This window comes from Drosophila serrata, unplaced genomic scaffold, assembly GCF_035046125.1.
Source record: "Drosophila serrata isolate PLE 108 unplaced genomic scaffold, ASM3504612v1 contig_165, whole genome shotgun sequence".
Classification (NCBI taxonomy): domain Eukaryota; kingdom Metazoa; phylum Arthropoda; class Insecta; order Diptera; family Drosophilidae; genus Drosophila; species Drosophila serrata.
The window spans coordinates 579,354-603,375 of NW_028257063.1; the positions used below are offsets into that span (position 1 = coordinate 579,354).

Here is a 24,022-nt window from a genome sequence, read left to right on the forward strand (position 1 = left end):
CATCTTGGCCCTTGATCTTGCATATTGAATTTAGTATTTTAAGTTTCTAAAAAAAATATATATATATTTCAAGTAACATTTTCACTTAAACCTAAAACGCCTTCCAATGGCGGGTCAGGACCCTCTGGGTAAAAATAACAAAAAGAATGCACTTCGAATTCATTTAACTTATCAAGTAAATACGTTCATTACTTAAATATTAATATCTAAAAATATTATCTCCGTGATGGCTTATTACAATCCACTTCTTCACTACTCGCTGTTGACCAACTCGAACCACTGCCTCATCGCCTCGCTGAGCACCAGTGGCAGCTGGTTGAGGTCTCGGACGATCACATAGTAGGGGAATGGGAAGCTGTCTAGGTAGGAGCTGATATTCACAGATCCGTCCGCATTGACCGCCACATGCTGTATGTCCAGGATGGAGTTCTGAAAGCAACATGCGGAGATTAGTGGTGCCCTAAGGAATACAATCTCAAGTACAATACCTTGTTGTCCGGATTGTCGATTATAATGTAGACCAGGAAGATGCGCTGCAGGCGCGCCAGCTTAATGGCGTTCTTGACCTTCTGGGCACCCTCGCTGAATATGTTTCGCCCATCGCTGAGCACAAGCAATAGGTTCTCGAACAGGCCATTATCGCCACCCAGGCCACTCTCCTCTGCATTGGCAGTGCGTATAAAATCCAGGAGTCCGGCAATCTTTGTCTTGTCCTGCGCAAAGTTCAGGGCGTTTACCAGACGCGGCCCATCGAACTGTTCCGTATGGTTGAGGATAATCTGTGCCGATTCGCCGAAAGACACGATGCTCAGTCGTCCGCTCTCTAGCAGGGTAAGCGCCTGTGACACCAGTGAGATGGCCTCCAAAGTGAGTGTCTTGGAGTTGTTGTGATGCATCGACTTGGAGTCGTCGATTGCGATGGTTATCTTGTAGTCACGCTGCGCCGGTTTTGTGCGTCGCAGCCAGATCTTGTCCTTGCGAAACTGCGAAGCGATGTACGGAATGATTTTCTTCATGTTTATGCGACGTCCAGTGCGGTAGTCGCCCTTCAGTCGCGTGCACTTCGTGGGCTCTAGGATGAGACGCAGCTGCTCGCAGAGCTCGCGGGCATTTTGAGTCATTCGGTTAGAAATGCTCTGCCAGCTCTCGTAGTCTTCGTGCAGCGGCTGGGCCTGAAATGAACCATTAATACCAAATTTCTGATTTTTTCTTGGGCTTTCTTACCCCCCGGAATGTGGTCAACTGCTGGTGATACTGCTGCCTGAGCTCAATCTGCTCCGCTGAGCTCAGCTCCTCCGCATGGGAGCTCTTGTCCAGCAGGATATCGGTGCTAGGAGAGATATTTGTTAGTTCAAGTAAAACAAATTTAGAACAAAGATGCTGTAACTTACTTGCTGTGCGCCGTGGTCTCTGCACTGCGAGGAACTGTCATAGTGGGCACCACCTCACCCTCGATCTCCATTCCCTCTGGTGTTTCCAGACGTTCCTTTGACTGGTCCGTCTTGGAGGGCTTATCAGACTTTTGCTCTGTCTTTTCCGCGCCCAGCTGCTCCAGTTGAGCATCTTCCTCAGGCTCTGCTGCGGGCTCTTCGGTTTCCATTAACTCTTCATTATTCTCCGCCTCGCCTTCCTCTTCGTTGGTGGGCTCATCTTCCTGGTGGTGGATCTTCTTTGACTGCTCTTCGGTGGCATTGTCTAGAGTGGTTTTGTCACTGTTCTTGGGCTCCTTGACATGCTGATATTCCTCAGCCTCTGCTTGATCCGTGGGTTCTGGCGGCTGCGACTGTTCAGCGTCGTCCTCCTTGGACTCCTTCAGCTGGTCAATTGTCTTGAGCTGCTTTAATTTATTCTTTTCAGCTTCACCTGCAGTTCAAGATTAGGGATTCAAGATTTAGTTACTTTGGAATTACTGGACAGAGTTAAAGCTGTTGCTTACCCAAGGAACGCTCTTCGTTTGTTTGTCCCTGCTTGCGCTTCTCCTGCGTCTGCCGCTCGTTTTTGCGCTCCTCCTGGGACACCGTTTCCTGGGTTTCAGCCACACCCTGATGGCCGCCATCGTTGGTCTGCAATTTAAGCTGATTAAGAGCTAATCCTCAGTAAGGTTTCCCCCAAAACTTACATCGTTCTCCGCCTGACCGACACCATCCTTCTCCTCGCCCGTTTCCTGTTCGTCCAGCTTTTGGTCTTGCTTAATATCTTGGTCCTGTGGCTGCACCTGATCCGCAGAACTGCTCTGCTCTGTTTCAGGCATGGATTGTACATTTTCCTCTTTGCTTGCCTTGTCCTTGGACTGTGAATGCTGTTCTGGCTTTTCCTCGCGCTTTTCCTCTTCTTTGGCGTCCTCAGCGGCATCCTCCGGCTTTGGTTCGTCTTCCTCCTCGATCTCGCCGCGTGTCTGCGTCTCGGGCTCATCCTTTTCTTCTTCGGGTGTGGCTTCGTCTCCCTCGTCTTGGCCTTCTTGAGCTGGCTTAGATTCGGTGCCCGCCTCATCCTCTTCTGAGTCGCTGCCCTCGCTCTGGGCATCGTTGCCCTCCTCCTCTGCAGCAGGTTCCTCCTCAGCATCTGCTTCGGGCTCTTCAGCCGGCTGCATGTTCTCCTTCATGGCATCAATGTCAAATGGATTCTCGTCGGTGGGCTGCTCCTCTGGATCGTCGTGACCCTCGTCCACGTTGTTCATGTCACCCAGATCCATTTCCTCGGGTTCGGGCGGCTCCTCCAGCTCGTTGTGCATGGCATTGGTTTGTTCCTCATCCATTTCAGGATCCTTCATGTCGTCAATATCCTTGGCCTGCTCCTTGCGCTTGTCCTCGCCGCTCGGCTCGTTTGTCGCATCCAAGCCGTCCTTCTCGTGCTCATCCTTGCCGTCTTCCTTGGCTGCATCGTTCTTGGTGTCCAGATCGTTATGCTCATCCTTCTCATCCTTGCTGCCCTTGCCCTGATCCTCCTCGTTCATCTCGGGCTGCTCCTCCTCTTCCTCGGGCTTCTCCTCGTCATCGCCCCAGATCTGGTCATCCAACTTCTCAGCACCCTCCTCCGTCTCGCCCATCTCCTTATTGAGGTCGTCCTCATCTTCAGACTCACCACTATCATCCTCTTCGGGCTTGTCCACATCCTGCATCTTGGCATCGAAGTCGTCGCTCATCTCGATGCCCTTCTCCTCTTTGCAGTCAGGCTCCTGCTTGTCGCCCTCGTCCTTCCGATCCTCCGGTCGCTTAGCATCATCAAGCTGGTCCTCGGACTCGATCTTATCGGAGGCATCATTCTCTCCAGTGCCATCTTCCAGACCGAAGCCCTCGCCGTTCTTCGAGTCCTGCTTCGACTGCCCCTCCTCATCCTGCATGAGATCGGGCGGCACACAGAAGCCTTTGCTGCCAATCTCCACGAACACGGTCAAAACAATGGACAGCATTTTGGCGGAGACCTTGTGGGTGGCCAGCTGCTGGAGCAGCAGGTAATCGGCCAACAGCTGATACTGCTCCAGAATGGGCAGCAGGGCGATGGCTCGTCGCACGCAAAGTAATTTGTCCTGACCTTGGGAGTCCGAATGCCTGAGCACGAGCAGCACATTGGAAAGCTTGCCGAGTACACGGGGCAGGGTGAGCTGTTGCCAATCGGAGGTCAGTTCCCCAGTAAGGCACTTCTTCAGGTGCTGCTCCCGCAACGCCTCCTGCGACTCTTGATTCTGCTGCTCCTTGGCATTGCCACCATTCTGCTGATCCTCCTTCTTGGCAACATGCTGCTTGTAAATCTTCTGCAGCGAGATTAAGACACTGTGGGCTATATTGGCCAGCTCTGTGTCGGCATTGGCCAGATCTATGGTCTCCGAGCCGATCTCCGCGGGCTTCTCGGCTCGTAGGTTCATAAGCAGTTCTAGGAGTGGCTGTGCCACTGGCAGAATATCATTGTTCTGACCTGCTCGAAGTGTTTCCAAAGCCTTCTCTATGATTTGCAAAATTTGTTGATAGTTCTTTTCATAGTAATCCAGCTTTTCTCTGGAAAGGAGCTCCAGACTACCGGCGTTGAGTTCGGTTAGCAATCTCTGACTGCTGCTCAGGATTTGCCTGCTAAGATCTTGCAGTTCCTGTTGGGCCAAGGGAACACTCCTCAACAGAATGCTGTTGCCACTGTTCTCCCTGATGGAACTTGGGGCGCAGCTAAGCAGCAGCTGCCACTGCTTCACCACGTAATGAATCTGGCAGAGATTACGCTTGAGTAGAGTTGCCGCATCGGCATTTCTGGCAAAACTCAGCGTACCTGGGTCACTCTCCGCCTGCGGCACCACCTCAGCCAGCTTTCGCAAGTTCTCCAAAGAGTTACGCAGCTCATGAAGCTCCTTGGTGGATCCGGATAGCTGCTCCCGCTGCTGCTGCACGAGGAGGAACAGATCCACTGCAAAGCCCTTAATGCGTTCGATATTGGGAGGTCCCAGCTCCGACAGCGGGGTCAGCATAATGTTCTGGAGCAGCTTCAGCTTGAAAACGCTCTTCATGTAGTACAGATCCAGGTGCTCGTTCAACTCCTGGGCACTGGGGTGCAGACGTGGCAACATGGCCCGAATGGAGAAGGGTGGCAGCTGGAAGTCCTCGAACTCACTGCGCAGGGAGAGCTCCAAGAGACCGGTCTTGTAGCTGGCACCCATGCGATGCAGCATCTTGAAGAGATCCGTGAGGGCCTTGCGTTTCTGCTGCAGGATCTGCTTGGCCTCCTGCTTCTGCTGGGGCCGCTCCTTTGACCGATCCACATTCAGAGAGCGCAAATGCTCGCATCGCTCCAGCTGACTGGCCAGCAGGTCATCCAAGTCAGTGATTAGCTCGCTATAGGGCACTTGTCCCAGTGTCTCCTTCACAACGTGGCGGGCAGTCCTGAAGTGCTTGTCCAGCCGCTGGAGCAGCGAGTTCTCCGACACAAACTCCGGCGGAATGGCGTACTTCTCCAGCAGCTTCTCGCTGGCCACGAACTGCTGTCGCTCCGTATTCAGATACTTCATCTTGTTGTAGTTCCTCAGACCCTTGCCCTTGTCGCTGCCAAAGGTGTAGTCCTTGGCTGTGGAATCCTTAGGCTGAAAAACCTCGCTGATCTTCTCCTGCAACGCCAGCCGGTACTCCTTGAGGAACTTGTTCAGGTTTCGATGGACGCTGGCCACGCTGTTCCGCATACTAAAGTAGCTCAGGTCCTTGCTGTAGCTCTGGATCTTGACAAACTCCTTGAGCTTCTTTTCGATGGGCGACCGCTTGAACTTCACTGCGTCTGCAACCTCGCCGGCAAACTGGGAGAAGTACAGCTGAAGATTGTGCAAGGCGGCGATTAGTGGTGGCAATCCTTCAATCTTTCCCGCCCGCTCCACATTGTGTAAATACATCTCGAAGCCGTGCAGCAACTGAAGACGTATATGGAAGTCACCGTAGCAGGAGGCCTCCACAAACTGCCGTAGAATACGCACAACCTGTGGCAGTTCCAAGCGCTGAGCCTGTCCCAGGTCCTGGGCGTCCAGCAGCTGCTCCTGGGCGAAGCGCTGTTCTGCATACTTGATATCCGTATAAGACTGATCCAGTTGCTGTTGGTGGAGGAACTGCTGCAGCAGGTTGTAAATGAAGAACCAGTAGCGATAGGCCTGCAGCTCCACCTGGGCAGCCGTCTGTCCCAGACAATTGCGCCAGTGCTGAAGCTCCAGCCGTGTCCAGCGCTGAACGAACTCGGCCACCTCAGTCTCCTCCGTTACCAGGTTGTTGTTCCTGTGCGCCACCTCGTTCCACAAGGCCAGCTTCTGCCTCAGCAGCTGGAAGCCCGTGTTGAAGCGCACCACGGAGGCATGAGCAGGCAGCCGGCGGATGCGGCCAATCACCAGCTTGATGTCCGCCAAGCCGGCATGCTCCGGATACAGTTCCAGCTGCTCCATCACGCGCTTCTCAATGCGCTCCATTACGCCCAGACAGTTCTGGATTTCACTTATGTTGGAGTCCTTGTAGAAATCGTAGGGAGTAGCAGCCACTCCCTCCTCCAACTCGATATCCTTCAGCTGCCTCTGTTGCAGAGCCAGTCCAAAGGCCAAGCCATTGCAGGCCCTCTCATCCAGACTCGTTCCCAAGGCGGCCTTATAATGTCCATGCAGGTGGGCAAACACTTGGAAGCGTGCCCGATAGGGAGACAGTAGGTGAAGCTCCGATTCCTTCGAGGACTTGGGGGGCTCCTTGTAATAAACTGGCGTGTGCTGACCCATCACAGCTATAAAGTTGCGAGCGAGGAAGGCGTAATCCTCCTCGACAACGATCTGGGCCTGCTTGGCCTTTGCGCTCGCCTTCTTGTCCAGTTTTAGGACCTGCTCCAAGGTGGGTTCTGATACGAACTCGGCAAAATCTTCGTCCAGGTTCGTGGGGAAATTCTGCTCAATCTCGTGCAATTCCTGCAACTCCTCGCTCTCCACTCCTCCCTTGGTTCTGGTCACATACAGACTCTCCTCCTCCGCCTTGAGCTGGCAGCGACGTTGCTCCTCCTGCTGCCAGGTCTGATTGCATATGCTCAGCGCATCGTCGTAGGCCGCAAAGGTGGTCTCATCTATCACGTTTCCCAGGGAGATGTAGTTGCTCAGCTCGCTCAACTTGGCCTTCAGCAGGCGGAAGTACTCGTACTCGCTGTGGGGCAGTTCGGACAGCAGGCTGTATAGCCTGCTGTTTCTAATCACCAGTGGTTGCTGAGACGGGAATTGAACGATGTCGGCAATGGTTTTCTGCACTTGCTCCGCCTGCGCAACGCTGCCCGCCCGCTGGACTCGCGCGAAGATTGCCTTGAGAGATTCGAAGCCGAATCGCAGTTGGTTTACTGCGCACTTGATGGGCTCTACAAAGTCCTGGTAGTAAGCTGAATACTTGGAGAGTGTGTGATGCACGAATCTCTGGGCGTTGGCCAGCCATAGCTCCAGCTTTCCCAGAGCCTCAGTGCTGCTCTTCAATTGCGCACTCGTGGCCGGTTGTGATCCCTTGAAGTTACCCCACTCAGAGCGTATGAGCTGGAAGAGCTTGTAGAGAGTATCGCAATCGCCATTCGTGTGCAGGAAGTGGGTAAGATCCTGGACTAGGGCGGCATACAGACATTGCTCCGGCCGCAGGGCCAGCTTCTGGGAGAGCTGCTGCTGCCGCTGAAGAGCCGCCTTCAGCCTGACCTCCAGCTGATTACATATCTCGGCTCCAAAATGTCTGTATTTCATCACGATCTTCATGAAGTCATAGGTAGTAGTCAGGGTTTTCAGGCAGGCGATATCCTCTGCTATATATTGGTTTTTCAGTCGGTTCTTCTCCACGGGATCAATCAATGGGGCATTGGTGAGCAGGCACAGCTCGAGGCCTCCCACCAAGGCGTTGGATAATGCAACATTAAAGGCGCTTACCATGGAGTCCTCATTAAATGAATCCTCCTTTAAGTTTTTAAGCACCTCAGTCAGTTCCTTGGTACAGTTTTCGAAGCCTTCGTTTGACTTTTGTTCCCGTTGACTTAAGTGGGTAACATATTCCACCTCCTGTAATAGTTGACTGGCATTTTCCTGGGCCTCTGATAGACGGTTAACCCTGGCGCTGTATCTGGGACTTAGAAGCTGAGAGTTCTCCCAAAGCAGGTGACGGGTTTGCTGTAGGGATGAGCGCCATTCCTGCAACTCGCTAAGGGGCACCGATCGTAGCTGTCCGTTCGATTGACAGATTAGGGATAGGAAGACACCCGACAAGGGTGGACCCTGATAGCTGTAGCGACTGGAGATATCGGTGTCATCTTCGCCCGACGGCCCTTGCACGCAGTCCAGACGCGTCGAGAGATTCTCCAGCTGGTAGCATTGAATGGAGTTGCGATACTGCCGCCGATAAGTGCGTAATCCCTTGTAGCTACTGCTGACCTGCTGTAGCAATGCTGAAAACTCATCCCGGCTTTGTAGCTGAGTCAGTTCTCTCCTTAGTTCAATCCAAGCTCTTGTAATCTCAGCGTGGGAGGCATTGTCCAAAGTTTTCAGGCAGTTCCAGAGGTTGCTGTTCAGGGTGAGCAATTGATCGGTATAGAGGGGATTCACCTCCTCATCGAAATCTTCGCGGAGAGTTCCCATTAAAAAGCGCTCCACAAACAACTCTCTCAAGGCAGCCAGGAGAAGTGGTGGAGAATTGGAAGCCACCGAATCTGGGTGTATATACTGGTTCTCCTCTTTGTCAGCTTCCAAAAGGGCCTTTATAGCATTAAGATCCAACTCTAGATCCAATCCGTTCTCGGTACTGGTCTCGTGGGCTTCCTGTAGCTTGGTTTGCAGCCTCTGCAGACAGGCTTGTAGGGTTTCATTGGTCAGGGCTCCGCACAACTCAAAGGGTTTTAGTTGGAAGCCGTGAGTGTGGCTGCGCAGGAACGTGCGCCACTTGTTTGCTTCATCCGACTGCAGGAGCGTCCATTTCTTGAGCCAATCGTTGAGCTCCAAGCTAGCATAGATGGGCACCACACTTAGCAACGCCACCAGTTGCTCCAAATCGTTGTGAAGTTGTATCTAGGAAGATAGGATATAAACACACTGACAACTTTCAAAATATGAGAGCATTCGCTCACCTGTTGATCCTGATAGTAGGGCTGGAACTGGGTGAACTGCTTGGAGTAAATCTTGCATGTCACGTTCAGGGGTCGCTTTGTCTCCTCAATGTATTCTCTTATCTTTAGCATACTCTTTCGAATAGTGAGCTTCCCATCGGAGGAAGTCAGCTCCAGCAGGGGCGACACTAAATGCTTCTCCAGCCATTGGAAATGAAGCACCAGCTTGTGCATCAGTGGCAAATGCACCACATTGTTGTACAGGAGTTTTTGCTGGGCCGTGACAAGCAGTCGATTGAACCAATGGAAGCGAGTTACCAATTCAGCGTACTGCGGCAGCTCCAACTTAGCTGCCTCCAAGTTATCCAACAAAAGGCTATGCAGCCCTTGGAGGAAGATAGCCAGATTAGTTAGGAAATCATTAGCAAACTTCTCGGTCACTGTTCGCCCCTGCAGGCCCTGCGAATACTGCAGGGCATTCATATCCTTTACTGTTGTCACAGGACTAGTGGGAATTTCAGCCACCAAAAGGCGGGCCAGTAGGAGAGCACTCAGGTTTAAGGACTTAACCTCCAAGGTGCTGTCAGTATCTGAGGCGTAGTCACGGAGTCGGGGAAAGAGTCTTCGATTCCAGGGCAGATTCACCAGAGTTTGGCTTTTTCTCTTTATCAGACATGTGTAAAGATGTTTGGATAACTCTTGAAGAGCTGGGTGTTCTTTAAGCCAAGGTTCCAGGTACTGATGTCTCATCTCCAAGTCTCCAAAGGCGGATGACTCGTAGAGTATGTACAGGAAGTGCCGGATCAGTTCCTCTCGGTTTATTTGATCCAGTTTTAGGTCCTTAATATCCTGGAAGAGAGCTGCTAACTGCTTTTCGGGCATATGCCCAGATGAATTCAGTAGAACTTTTAGAGCAGCTGCCTGCAGTTTGATCAGAGCCAAAGAGTTGAGGTTTCCTGTGCTGAGAATAACGTTGCTTAGGTGATCCTCCTGGGATGTCGAATGTTCCTCGAACAACTCGGTCTGTGCCATCACTACGTCACGCAGCTTGTTTTGGTAGTATGACAATCCAAAGCCCATTAAATCCGTGCTGGCAGAGTACACGTACACCTCCATTGCAGCCACATAGATGGCACGTTTGAGCTGGTAACCGATCCGCTTGTACGCCGCACTCAGGAAGGCGAACTGGGTCAGGTGAGAGATGGTGTAGCTATTAAACTCTGTCAGCTGACTGATACCCTTGTGGATGCCCAGAATACAGTCTATGGCCTCGGTTTGGTGCACGCCTTGCTCATGGACAAATGCACGCATGTCATCCACAGAGTAGCTGTCCCTGGACAGGGATAGTTCAATGCAACGGTTGCGCATGGCTCGCGATAGTTCTCCATTCTTGGGATCCACGGTGAGGAAGGCCCGGAAACCGGGGGACTTGGTCACCACCTCAGCACTATCCTGGGCGCTAATTCCCTTTTCAGCAATCAGCAGGCTTCCGTTCGGCTCAAATACAGGATTCAGGCGGTCCAGGACAGCCGACGAACAGAGATTGACATGCTCGAGCAAAATGAATTGACCGCATTTCAGGGAGGTCACGATTCGGGAGTCCACCCACTCAAAAGATCCGCCCGTGTTGAGTGAATCGGCTGACTTAATGTACGCCTGTAGCAGGAAGAGCTGCGATTTGATGTCCTTTAGCTGTTGGAATGCCTCCACTTGGCATGCCGCCGGCGTGGCCTCCAGCTTCTCGATGATCTTACCCAGTGAATCCAAACGCTCGCTAAACAGCTTCAGTTCATCCAATACGCTGTGTTGCTGGGACTCTAAGAAAGGATAATACTTTGTAGAAATGGGTATAGGTAATAGGATTCTCACTCACCTGTTGTCACCTTAGCTAGGGCATTGTATTTGCTCCAGAAGTTCCACAACTGCTCTGTAAATTCCGAATGAATCTGCTGAACAAACGCACGTCGAACGCTGGCAAAGACCAGGATCTCCACCTTCTTGTAAATCACCTCCAGGTGACGATTTAAATCAATCTGAAAGAAAAAAAGTTGAGCATTTAAAGGACATCTACTAAATAAAATCTAAGTTCTCACCTGCTGAAAACTACCCGTCACCGAGTCATCAATGATGTCTGTGTTGCAAGCTCGATTAGAAAGCACACAGAGGGCATCAATCAGCTTGGTCTTGCCACTGTCCGTGGATCCGCAGAGCAGCAGAGGCTTTTCCATGTGCACGGTCTCAACGATCTGCTTGAGCAGCTGCCTCTGGCTGTCCAGTAGCATGGGTGGCTCCTGCTCCTGTCGTGTGGCCATGTCAAGAATATCGCCCTGCTCTCGCTGCAGTACCACATCATTTAGATACACCTTATCCGCTGTCCAATAAAGAGCCACATCCTCGGATATAGCATTCAGCTGCTCGGCATCGCATTGGAAGACAGCGGAGAAGACATTTCGTATATACAACTTGTCCTGGTCACAGCGCATCCTTTGGTAATACACTAGCTGCATTCTTTCGTAAAGGGTCAGCAGAAAGTCGTGGAAAGCTTGTCGAAGAGTTGATTTTTTTGCCATGATGTAACCGGTTTGTGGATTGTGGAGCAGATCACACCAGCGGAGAATATCACGGAGATTAAATTCGTAGGGGCCGCCTTTGTAACCAAATTCCATGGAGGCTACTCCTCGATCGAGTTGCTCCGAGAACAGCACCAAGCGAGCTGCTAAATCAAAGTCGTTTGTTGGAGCTTTGGTTCCTTTTCCCTCGTAGATATCAAAGAGATTTCCCTTGGAGTTCTTGTCCAGAAGTTCTACGAAATGGCGATTCAACTGCTCAAAGTACGTTCCGTACTTGGCATTCACCACATGGAGCAGATCTTCGGTGGTCAGCTTGCGGAGATACACTTTTGTAAAGCGATTGAGGAAGGATTGTGGTAAGCCCTTGCGTCCTCCACCCTGCTTGAGGGGATTTTGGCAGGCAAAAATACGCGTGGAGCCAGCCAAGTGAAAACTCTTGTTCAATTCCGGAATGTAGACTTCTCCGCGATGATCCAGCACTGCATTAAGACCCTCCAGCACGGATTGCGGCGCCAGATTCAGCTCGTCCAGCAGGATCCAGGTATTCTTAGCCTTCAGAGCGGCCAACAGTGGGCCATCGCGCCACACAAAGCTGCCCATTTGACGGAGACCCGAAGATGCCACTTCGGACTCGAGCAGGTTATCCTCAGCCGGCAGATCGGTGCCGAAAAGATCAGCCAAGTCGGTGTGCTCGCAGAGATTAATTCGGACGATCTGATATCCAATGGCTGCCGCAATGCTCTCCACAATGGATGTTTTTCCCACACCAGGCGGTCCTTCCAGGAGCACAGGCTTGTGGAGCGACAGGGCGGATAGTAAACGGAATAGGTTCTGCTTGGTGGTGGGAGCATCGAATAGGAATTCTGCCTTGGCCGGCGACAAGCGTTCCGGATTCACTTCTATGAAAAACGGACGAATGCCAAAGCGCGACTCATCCAGCTGGACTTCAACGCCTCTCTTCTGCATAACTTCCTCCAGGGCAAACTTTTGGTTCAGGATCAGACCTGCCTGATCGACAGCCTCCTTGGTAATCCTAGCCTTAAGCTGTTCCACTTGCTCCTGCGATTCGTGGGGTAGCATTTCGAGAGCATCCAGGAAAATAGTTTCCAGACCGAATATGGCTTGCTCGGCAATGCTAAGTCTGCTATTGCTGACCATGTAATTGGCCCAGGCCAGGATGTCGCGCACCGAAAACTTAAACTTCTCGTTGGAGTCTCGGATATGCAGGACGATCTCAACCAGATACTGGGCCACTTTGTGCGTATTTATCTTGTCCTGACCCTCCTGTCTGTTCATGCAGTTGTAGGCAATCTGAATGAGATCCTCCTTGTTGTCGGAGGGCAGGCACCAGACCTCGGTGAAACGATTTCTCAAAGCGGGTGAGAGTTCCTTCTTTCCAAAGTCTCCACCAGGATTCATGGTGGCCAGGAACTGGAAGCCCGGCTTAGCCTGCACCACAAAGTCCGGATTTACATCCACCTCGGCAACGCCGCCCTTCTCCGCCAGAAGTACCGTGCGCTCTGGCTCCAGAATGCAATTGAGACGCTCCAATACTGAATCCTCAGCCAGGGATATTTCATCGGCCATAAAGTAGGATCCTTCCTGCATGGAATAGATGAGGGGACCATCGGCCCACTCGAACAGCTGTGTAGATTCCTTTCCGCGGCAAGGACGCAATCCGCCCAAGAAGTCCGCTCCTTCAGTGTGCATGTGACAATTGAGTATGCGCAGCTGGACATCCGCAATGCTGGCGAGTAACTGGCAAACGGTGGTCTTGCCGCAACCTGTTGGACCGACCAGGAGCACAGGTTCGTTGAATTCCAAGGCCTTTGCGGTGAGCACAGCCATGCGGGTCATATTGCGAGTCCAGACAATGTCGCCGCGCAACTTGAAGTTCCTAATGGCATTCAGAATCTTTCGACTCACCATGGAGGAGTTCTCCCGCTCCGTTTGGACGTCGAAGAGCTGCTGCATATCCAGTTTCTTGCGGAAGTTGGCGTGCAGTGTCCTCTCGATCAGCTCGTGCTCTTCCTGTGACCGCACCTTGGAGGACAGCACCAGATAGCCCTCCTCCACAAGATGCTGATTCCAGTCATACTTTGTGTCCTCGTGCAGCGACTTGTCTGCGTGTGTATAACGATTGCCCCAGCGGAAGAGATCACGCAGGGTGAACACCTGCTTGGCGGTGTTCTGACGATGCTGCTGTAGCTGCGTCATGCACTGGACCATCTTGCGGGCATAGGACGGCGGAATCAAACAGCGCTTCTCAAGAATGGTCTCCAGCTCAACTCGTGGTATATCCGCAAAGTGGAGCTCTATAAATCGATTCTTGAAGGCTCGCGACAAGGTCTTTCGACCGCCATAGAGACCCGGCGGATTCTGTGTGGCAAACAGCATAAAGTTGGGATGGGCCTTGACCAGCGTCTGGGTCTCCGCAATGTACAGCTCCCTGTTGTCATCCAGCACACGATTGAGAGCCTCCAGAATGTCCGTGGAGGCCAGATTGAGCTCATCCAGAATAATCCAGAAGCCATGGCGCATGGCCTGCACCAAAACGCCCTCCCGGAAGGTCAGCTTGCCGTCCAAATCTGCCGCATACGTGCCAATATACTCCTGAAGATCCGTGTGCTCGTGATTGTTGATCCTTAGGCACCGATTGCCACTCCGTCTGGCCACGTAATCGATCAAACTGGTCTTGCCCGCACTAGTGGGTCCCTGCAGCAGGATCGGCAGCTTTCCAATCGAAATGATACGGGCCAAATCCTTCAGGTTCTTTTTCACACTTTCCGTGAGAATGTAGTGCGAGCACGGCTGCAGCTCCAAGTTACCCGGCTGAATCCAGTAGCCTTCGAAGGCCAGATAATTCTCACCCAATTGAGGCAACTGTTTACTCAAGACTGCCTTGGCGTTGGATAGCAACGCATTTTGGATGAGCAGCAGCACTACGTGGTGCGACTCTGGATCCAGTTGGGTGAGGAAACTCAGACAAAAGCTCTCGTACAGATTCCGCTCGATTGAGCCGCAAAGATTTCGCGCACAGATCCTCAAGCTGCGGCACAGAGTACGCAACGAGTAAACGGGACGATTGCCGAGGCCATCATTCAGCTGGAGCTCCGACAGCCGTCGCAGGGATTTGTACAGCTGGACGATGCTGTGCACGGACTTTCGCTGGATGCCAGTATTGGCTAGGTAATCGCTCACCAGAAGACTCAAGTCTGCATCCGTTGTCAGTTCGTCCACAAAGAACTCCGTGAAGCGATTACGTATGCCCACGGGCAGGTCCTTCTTGCCAATGTCGGTGTTAGGATTCATGCAAGCAAAGATGCGGAAGTCCGGATGCCGTTTAACGGGCGTGAAGTCACCACGCTCTAGCAGAACTACAGAGCCCTCCGGTTCGAGGATGGTGGAAAGGCATTCCAGGGTCTCCGCCGAAGCCAAGTTGATCTCGTCCAACAGAACCCAGTCGCCGTTGCTGATGCAGTTCACCAGGGAGCCGGGTATAAAGGCGAACGAAATGTTGATGCTCTTGTCCAGCTGCATCTGCAGTTTCTGCAGTTTCTCACTCAGCGTCTGCCAGCGGGGCAGCAACTGGTTGCGCCTCAATTCCGGATTCTTGGCCACCTGCAGGCAAATATTAATCATGGTCCGGATGATTACAGTGTGGCGCCCACTGTTGTAGTGCGTGCTAAATATGCGCAGGAACTGCGTGTTCTTTTCCGCATTGAAGGTCTCGCACAGAAGATACTCGAATTCAATGCGCAGCGGTTCAAGTACATAATTGAGTTCCACGGGCTTGAACCCACCAACAAGATCCGATACATCTGACTGGTTGTTCATGTTGACTACCACCAGCTTGTGCTCCGTACGCTCGGCAAGATATTGCACCGACGATGTCTTGCCTACACCGGTTTCACCGACGAGCAGCACCGGCTCCGAGTGACTCACGCACACAGCAATCCGCTCAAGGATGCAGCTTGCCAGTCGGGTGAACGAGAAGGTCGACTTCTTTTGGCCTGGCAACTTGCCAATGGCTCTCTTGGTTTGCTCGGTTAGCTTCTGTCGCTTTAGGTCCTGCTCAGAGGAGTCCTCGTTTTCGCTGCTGTTTCCCAGCTCCGATTTGGCCAGCAAGCTGGCTCTTCCGATCCTAATGTGCTCCAGTCCGAACTCGACATCCGGTTTGTATTCATTCGCAAAGTGTTCGCAGCGGGAACGGATTATGCCCAGCTTGGCCCCGATACTACTGATCAGGGTGATCTTCTCCTTACTCTGCGGCAGATAGGAACAAAACACATCCACTGCGTTCTGGAAGACGAAGTAGGCACACTCAGCGCTGGTCACCGAGAACTGAGAATCGGAGCGATGGCACAGCTTCACCAGATCACGCGTGGATACCAATCGACCGGAATTGGGACTGGACGAACTAAGCGAGACCTGTTCGAAAGGCAAGGCCACGTAATTCTCCGTGTTGTCAGCCTTGTCGCCAGATTCCTGCTTCCTCAAATTATCTGCGGATGTGTGATCACCGCTGGAGAAGGTGAGGAACACGTCCACGATACGATTAGCCACTGTGGACAGTTTGGGATAGTTGGTGCTGACGACCTTGCAGAGCTCGTTCCGTGAGAGCGGTAGTATATTTATAGTGTACAGATATTTATCCAGGAGGGAGTAGAGGGATTTTGCGCTGGAATTGCTGGCTGATTTGTTGGTTCTAGGGGTGGAGACAAATCTGTTTAGAAAGAATAACATGTGGCAGAGGGGGAGATCACTTACCTCACTGTGACAAACAGTTGGAATCCTGGCTCTATTTTCACGGCATCGCGGAAGCCGGGAACACTGAGACTCTGACGCTCCAAAAGACTGCTTAAAATAGTGTATGTGTCTTGGGCGGCGGCATCCAGGTCCTCCAGGAGCAGCCAATAGCCATGCATGACGGCCTGCAATGAAATTCATATTAGTTAAATGGTTCTAGTCTGCATTCTGAAAGTAATTACCTGCGTCAAAACTCCCGGAAGCCAGACAAATTCACCTGGCACATCGGTGCATCGATATTGACCCAACAGCATTTTGCTATCAGTCTGATCCCCCAGTTGGATTCGTAGAAAGCCATTATTTTGCGTCGCTTCTCCCAGATCGAGGAGCTCTTCCAACTTCATATCCTCGAATTTGCGCTTGCTGCCCGTTTTCTTTGAGTTCTTTTTCTTCGGTATCAGTAGCTGGTCCTCTTCCTCAGCTTTCTTTAAAGCCTTTTCTCTGTTCTCAATCTCCTTCGGCTTGGGACAAATGCGTCCAGTTTTGCGGGCTAGAAACTCAATGAGCGTCGTTTTGCCGCAGCCCACGGGTCCAGATAAGCAAATGGGCTTGGCAGCTGCCACGCCAAGAGCAATGCTTCGCAGGTTTACCACCGTTGAGTCCACCTTCACAATACGATCGTAGCAGCCATCGGTACTGGCATAGAACTCCAGATTCTCCTTGTTGAATGTGGGCAGCAGAACTCCCTCGATGTTGGTCACATCCTGAGTGATCCCCTCCAGCTGCAGGTTCAGCAATTGATCGGCAGCATCTGGACTATAGCTGTGGTTGCCAGTGTTCCTGGCAGTCAGCCATACCTGATCCCTCTCCCCGTCGAATTCCAAGCGCGTTTCGGTGGGGACCTTGTCATTCAGGGCGTTCAGCTGGGGAGCAGTCATGCTTGTGAGCATGGCCATGATATGGTTGCAGTATAGTTGCGTCTTCGGACAGGATGGATGGGAGTGTGCATAGGTGGAAATAAAGCTGGACCAGTCCCACAGTTCGCGGAAGTAGGGGGTGTCACTTTTTAGTAACTGATAGCAGCATGCGATGAGCTCCAAGTCCTCTGGATACTTTGTGCTTTTGCCATTCTTCAACTTTTTGCTGGACAAACTATCATTGCTCTGACTTTCCTCAAAGGGCGCCGGCTTTCCACGGAAGTAGCTCTTGGCAAATCTACGCAAACAAGAGTTTTTCATAAGTAAACCAAAAGTCTGAACAGCAGAGAAATTACCTTTGCGCATCCACCGAGAAGTCCATGAGCTTGGCCAGAGCGGCACACTCCTGCTGATACAGCCGGAAACTCTGGCCAGCCGCAGCGTCCCAGCGCAGGGCCATGGAGAGCAGCAGCAGCAACTGCTCCTCGAAGCACACAGCCACGGGCACCGTGTAGGCGGCCAGCGGCAGCTGTTCACTGAGCCCGCGGAACAGGCGCTCCACATCCTGGAGCACATATTTCTGCAGCGCATCCAACGCATAGTAAAAGGGGATTCGTAGATAACAGTAAAGAAAAACTCACCTGCTTCTTGATAAACTTTTGTAGGCTTGCGGAAAACACGTTGTCTTGCGGCTCCTTCGCCGTTAGCTGAAGCAGTCGCTGGGCGCCAAGCCGCAGCTTGCTGGCGTTTACCTCCATCTCTCCCGGCACTGTTTAGTCGTAATTTTAATAATATTTCAATCAGCTATCCACTGTTTATCGTTAAATTGCAGCACAACGTCCCGAAATGAAGAGCGACCACAACCAAAACACGCGAATTTAAAACACGTGCAGCACTCACGACGGCGTTGCCGGCTAGCTGGTGGAATCATCTGGTTTCGCTTGTCTGGCATCACAGGCGGCTTGTTTACATTTTTTGCCGGCCGGTTTTGCATTGTGTTCTTGTTTTGGGAAATTTTTGTATTATTTTGTTTTTGCTTGGGCAATTTTAGGTGCTACACTGAAAACTAGGCATGTGAGGTAATACAACATAATAATAACAATATAATTATAATAACATTAAATTGAAATATTAGTAGCATTCTAAAAATGGTTTGAATAAACGAAATATGATTTAAATTTTATTTAATATTTAAATATATTACATTTTGAATATTATATATTAATACTATTAAACCAATTATATATAAAGAAATTATTTGATATTCTAGTCCCATTGTTATTATTATTTTTAAACACAAAATAAAGGCCTAGATACACCTAATTTTTTGTCTGTATTCGAAACTGTTTTTTTTTCTCATTTTTCGAATTCGAAAAGTTGTATTTCTTAACAGCACTATGTTAGGCCCAGAAAATGTGCTGTTAAGCGCAAACCAACGGTTCTTGTAAAAGGAAAACAAACGATCAACTTAATTTTCGAAATTAAAGAATTAAGATGTTTTCAATCCAACGAAACATACTTAATCTTAACGCTCACGTAATTTCGGCGGAGGACAAGGGCCAGTTCCCGACCTTTACAATGCCCGAGTCGCACGGTGGATATAGTCTGTCGCCACTGGGCTTCTTTGAAAACCATATGCGCCGAATGCGCTACATTGTGGTGCCGTCAGCCCAGAACTTTCCTCTTTTCCTGCGAGACAGCGATCACACCAAGAATGCAAAGCCATCGGAAAGGATCCTGGACAACTTGTTGGAGTATATAGTTCAGTCCTTGCCGCAGTCCAACTTACTGAGGGCGACCAACATGCGGGTGGAATTAAATGTAGACATTGTGTGCACCAGCGAGGTTTTGGAGCTAATGATGCGCGCTCCGTACGAGCACAAGTCAGGATGGACACTGGCGGTAAGCCGGTATCGCAACACTACATATATTTGTCGCGTGCCCAGTCCGCAGGCCGAGGACGCCTTCGAAGAGCATAATCTGAGGCGGATCATGCAGGAGGCGCGTCTAAGGAAGCTGCGCCAGTACTGCCTGTCCGGTAGGTTCTGGTATTGTCAGGAAGTACGGAGAGTAAATATAGTTTTCTTTTACAGAAAATGGACTCGTACTGCCCGATGGGATATTATTATGCGAGGAACCTGACCGCTTCAATGGCGTATTTTCAATCAACATGAACGGCCACCGTGTTCTATTCGATTCCCCAGTCCTGGCCGAGATTTGTACCAACCAGTTGTGAGTCCCAACGAAAGCTACAATATCAAATCCTTTGAAACTTGAATTGCTCTTCCTTTCCCGTAGCAATGGACCCGGGCATAATTGGTCGGAGCTGCAGCTGCGCCAGGATAATATGAATCGTTTGGAGTGGGCGGAGCATAACCGCACTGAAGCGATTAAATGGTGGTGCAAGTGCTTCCTGCTTAACATCCAGAACTTTTTTGTAGCCTATCAGAACGAAAATGGCTGTGTGAACACCATTAAGAAGACGTCCTTGCGGGATTTGTGGAAGTCTTGCGTAAGTATAGATGTTTTGTAAAATGTATTATATTACAACTTAGTTTCATACTTACAGGAGAACGAATGGAGCACCAATGTCTGCGCCAACTTCATGGTGCGCCTGCTCGGATGCATCACCCAAATCATGGCCAAAATTGACTGCCTTAACACCGTGTATCTGTTCGAGTTCGATGCCAAGCTGGGAGAGGTGGCCTACGAGGTGTTCGAGGGACTTAACGCGCACACGTTTCTGGGGGACTGGTTTCCCATGAATCTGGACGAACACCTTGTGTACATGCCGGATACAATGAATATTTTATAAGAGTACACCAATCACTTGTGTATTTGTTAGAGTTATTAAATGAAGATTTAAGTTTATTGCGACATAATCATCAATTTGTGTTCATACGCGTTCATCACTATCAAATAATTTAATACAATTTTCCGCTCAAGTATGTTAAGAGAATGCATTCGATTTTACAAAAATATGGAAATGCTTTAGTTGGCGTGCGTGCAGCTTACAGCTCGGTCTTCTTGGGCTTACCGCTGCGATCAAAGCCCTTCAGTTCTGTGGTCGCCTCCTTGGCGATGTACTTAAGGAAGTCATCGACTTCCCGTCCGCCGTTGTAGCTCACCGGCTTGTTCTTGGCATCCTTGGGCAGCCAGAAGAGGGTGGGGAAGCCGCGCACGTTGAACTCTGGCGGCACATCGTTGGCAGTGGCGTCCATCTTCACGATGGCAACTTCCTCGTCTTGCAGCTTTTCGGCCAACTCCTCGTAGATGGGGGTCAGCTTCTTGCAGTGACCGCACCAGGGGGCGTAGAACTCGATCAACGTGTCCTTGCCGTTGTTGATCACAAGCTCGTCAAAGTTCTTTGCCACGGCCACCTTGACGGGGGCATCGTTCGACTCGGGTACGGCTTCGCTCTTGATGTATGGCTCCAACTCCTTGGCCAGCAGCTTCTCCACAAAGTCCTGCAGATTCTCAACGGAGAACTCGTCCTTCAGGGCGTACTTGAGATTCTTTTCATCGCGAGCTAGGATAACGGGCTTGTCTCCAACGAAATCGTAGCCGTACTCGTTCAGCTCGTGCTGGAAATCATCCTTGGAAGCGATGGCAAAGTTAATCTGACCCACAAACTCCTTGGCCACCTTGAGGACACGGTTGCGCCAGTAGTTGGTACCCTTGGGGTTCTTCTGGTAGTCAACGCTGAAGTAAGCAGTGATCAGAGGGTTCTGGAAGTCGCGAACCGAATCCTGAGTGCGGTGTCCCACCAGTCCATGGCTAAAGAGGTATTTATTAGTGCCTGATCGAACAGAATGGCCTCCTGGGCACTTACAAGTTCTCCTTGACGAAAGTGGTGAGATCAGAGTCGGAGCTGCCCTCAAACTTGATGGTGGAGGACTCGAACTTGTTGCTCAGATGAGGGGCACGGATCAGGACAATAGCATCTCTGCAAAAGATGGGGGTAATCGTATATAATTATAGAAAATATATAGAGCCTCGAAAAGAGGCTAACCTCTCCACTTACGTTTCACCCTGCTTCTTCAGGACTTCTGCATCGCTGGAGTGTCCGAAGCGGTACTTTTCGCGATTCTTGTCGGCAAACTTTAAGAAGACCTTGGCCAACTTGGAATCAACGTCGCTAAAGTAACCAAACAGAGACGTGTCCTTGGTATCCAGGAACTTGGCCAGCTCGGCAACGTTGCGGATTGTCTTGGAGGCAGGTCCCACCTGGGCGCGCATGTACTTGGCAATGCCAGCGGCCTCGCGCGGTCCATTGTAGTCCTGCGACACCTCGTCCTGACGGAAGATCTTCAGCGTGGGATAACCGCTGACGGAGTACTTGCTGCAGACCTCCTTGCCAGCCTCAGTACAGTCAACCTTGGCCAGTTTGATTGGCGGATCATCGTCCTTGACGATCTCTGCCGCCTTGGCGTACTCGGGCTTTAAACGCTTACAATGGCCGCACCTTAAAGTAGTCAAAGAGAAAAAATTGGTCAAGACACGTCACATCATCATATTTTTTGTGCACGTCCACAAACTACTTTCTAATACATCATTCTTTATCAAGACGACACAACTTGGGCAGAGCCAACATCCCCGAAAAAGAAAAACTAGCTAGTAATTAAAGTTAGGGTGCGGGACTTATCAGCAAACAGCCTTATCTATCGCTCATTCTAACATTAGGAACAATATACCATTAAGCCTCCATGCGAAGTGTAGATCGCTCTTAATTGTAATCTTTAAATTGAGAAAATGAGGTTTTAAAATTGAAACAAATGTGAAATTAATAAAGAAAGATAATCCTAGTGACGTAGACAATTTTTTATATTAATTTTTTATTTAAAACCAAGGGACATGACCTATTCGTTAATTAAAATAATTCCTCTAGCCTACTGAATTTTTTATGTTGCCTCTGCCGATAAGGTTTATGGTTCGCGTATTATAATTTCACCCAAAAGTAGTTTTAATAGCTCTTTGGGGATCTCGAGAGCTCCCTCGCCGGCCGGCATAAAAAATACAGATTATTTACTTAGTTCAGTGCCAAAGTGTGGGTTGTTAGCTTTTCGTTAGATAAACGACAAACATACTTCTCGCATGAGTAAATAATAAATCTAGTCGAGCGGGGGGAGAGCTAAGAAAACAAGTTTGGCGCACAACTAAAAGTACATATCATGAAAGGGTTAAAATAGCGACAGTCACCAGATTACAGAGCAGGATATATCAATGTACATACTGATCATCATTATCTTTTCGCATATACTATACTAACTGTAAATATGTACGACTGCACGAAATTAACAACCCGCTCTTTAAAATGGCCGACGCCAACAACACTGACAACTCATCTTTGTGGTTCTCTTCCTCTTTTTCTTCCCTTTTACCGGCAAACGCTGACGTGTACTTTGCAAGCAGCTCCGGAATTCAATTAAATTGCGGACGCAACAAGCTGATTACGGCCGAATTGCACACGCAATGCAAATACCATTACCAACGCCCCTACCTCCCGTCCACATACTTACCAGGGGGCATAGAACATAACCAAGGTGGTTTCATGCTGTTTCAGGGTGGTGGCGAAGTCGTCGTCTCCCAGCTCCAGCACATCCTGTTCCGCGCCGGTCGAGGCGGCAATGAAGCTGACGAGGAGCAGGGCCGCTGCAGTCAGACGCCACATATTGATTTCAGACGAATCTCAACTAAATACAATTTTAAATTCAAGTGGCAGTCGACCGCCTACTAAAAACACTACAACAAAAGCTTGGAACCGGACCGGTAAAAGTTTTTTCGACGATTGATTTTGCTTTTCGATTCTTTCGCCACGTCGCTTTCTATTCGTTGTTTCGGTGCAGTGTGGCCAGGCGCGGGCAGTGCAGGAATGTTGAAAAGCTTTGTAATCATTGTAATTAATGGAAAGCTTTTTACATTTGTAATGAAATGTAATTAATATTGTAATGTATTGTTTTATTAATTAATGCAAATTTGTTCTGATATTGAATGATATTTTATAACTTTGTGATTTATTAATATAATTAATTGCACAAGTTCCAGGGATGAACACAACAACAATCTTATCAATAATGTTATCAACATTTGTCATCAATATCAGCAATAATTATTATCCCAAGTATTATGAAATTAATTTCACAAAATTATAAAATACAGACAAAAGCTTTAGATTGCCAGCTTATAAAAGGAAACAATTCATACTTCTTTTTTATTAGTATGGAACAAAAAAGTGAGTGTTGGTGTTTTTGTTATTAGTTTTTAATAAAAAAAAATCCATTAAATTATACAAAATTAAACTGTGGTAAAATGAATATATTGAAGATTAGTGATAGTGTGGTATACAAAAGTTGATTAAAAATATACAGTTTTATGGTTATACAAATTGTATTGTTTTTTTGTTTGTGATTTTTATATAAAGTTAAATCATTGCAAGTGTTTAAAATAACAAATTTAATGCTTAAATAAAGTGTAATCGATAGTACGCTAAAATGTGCAATTAGTTTACAGTATTAGAAGTAGTTTTCTTAATAGTCCATCTGTCATATTTTAGCAAAATCGCATTTGTGACAATAACAATATATACTTTTTTAATTGAATGAAATTTTTTTAGTATAAATACATATGTATATATAAATTACTTCACAGAGAATTAAAAAGGTCAACTTTCCGTTTTATTTTTCAATGATAAGGAACTGGAATTTAATGTAGTTCGTCGTTTTTCAACATAATATTAATTTGTACAAACTTTGCAAGGGTTTATTTTTAGTTATTTTATTCGGTCCCTATGTTTTTAATAATTAGGCAATAAAATTCAAGTTCCTCTTGTAAACAATTTACGTTTAGTTTCTACATTGCGTTTGTCATATATTATTACCTTCTTTGTAAAATTCTTATTTTTTACACGTGTAAATTGTTAATGCTTCGGAATTCATAATGAAAAATTATCGAGAAATACCAAAAATATATTCGATATATTCGAGAAAGTTCTGTTAGTTTACAGCCTCCCGATAGCACCTTAAAGCGAGCTCTGTTAATTTACGCTCTTCTCTGTTATGCATTTTACATTATGTTTCTACATGTATCTGTAAACGTGTAAGATGTTTTTTAGACGTGTAAATTGTTAACTAACAGCTCCGGAATTCATGGTAACCAGAAAATATTAACAAAAAACACAACAAAAATTATCGATATATTTTGGCATTCAACGGCAACAGTTGAGAGTTCAACAGAGTTCTG

General features: G+C 49.0%; 3 protein-coding genes across 3 annotated transcripts; 1 reads left to right on the forward strand and 2 right to left on the reverse strand.

Moving 5' to 3' along the window:
* Positions 1 to 36: 36 nt before the first annotated feature.
* Positions 37 to 17,683, reverse strand: LOC110178393 (midasin). The gene is made up of 13 exons (XM_020945530.2): positions 17,425 to 17,683; positions 17,140 to 17,363; positions 16,109 to 17,081; positions 15,888 to 16,051; positions 10,641 to 15,825; positions 10,421 to 10,580; positions 8,569 to 10,364; positions 2,120 to 8,509; positions 1,937 to 2,063; positions 1,392 to 1,863; positions 1,225 to 1,330; positions 489 to 1,172; positions 37 to 429 (listed from the first exon to the last, which is right to left on the reverse strand). The coding sequence occupies exons 1-13, from the start codon at positions 17,539 to 17,541 to the stop codon at positions 253 to 255; spliced, it is 16,575 nt and encodes a 5,524-aa protein (XP_020801189.2). The 5' UTR covers positions 17,542 to 17,683; the 3' UTR covers positions 37 to 252.
* A 265-nt stretch (positions 17,684 to 17,948) lies between these two features.
* Positions 17,949 to 19,737, forward strand: cuff (cutoff). The gene is made up of 4 exons (XM_020945358.2): positions 17,949 to 18,821; positions 18,877 to 19,015; positions 19,082 to 19,295; positions 19,353 to 19,737. The coding sequence occupies exons 1-4, from the start codon at positions 18,278 to 18,280 to the stop codon at positions 19,596 to 19,598; spliced, it is 1,143 nt and encodes a 380-aa protein (XP_020801017.1). The 5' UTR covers positions 17,949 to 18,277; the 3' UTR covers positions 19,599 to 19,737.
* On the reverse strand, positions 19,621 to 22,665 carry ERp60 (disulfide-isomerase A3). The gene is made up of 4 exons (XM_020945357.2): positions 22,303 to 22,665; positions 20,808 to 21,248; positions 20,616 to 20,729; positions 19,621 to 20,560 (listed from the first exon to the last, which is right to left on the reverse strand). The coding sequence occupies exons 1-4, from the start codon at positions 22,452 to 22,454 to the stop codon at positions 19,795 to 19,797; spliced, it is 1,473 nt and encodes a 490-aa protein (XP_020801016.1). The 5' UTR covers positions 22,455 to 22,665; the 3' UTR covers positions 19,621 to 19,794.
* Positions 22,666 to 24,022: the final 1,357 nt, after the last annotated feature.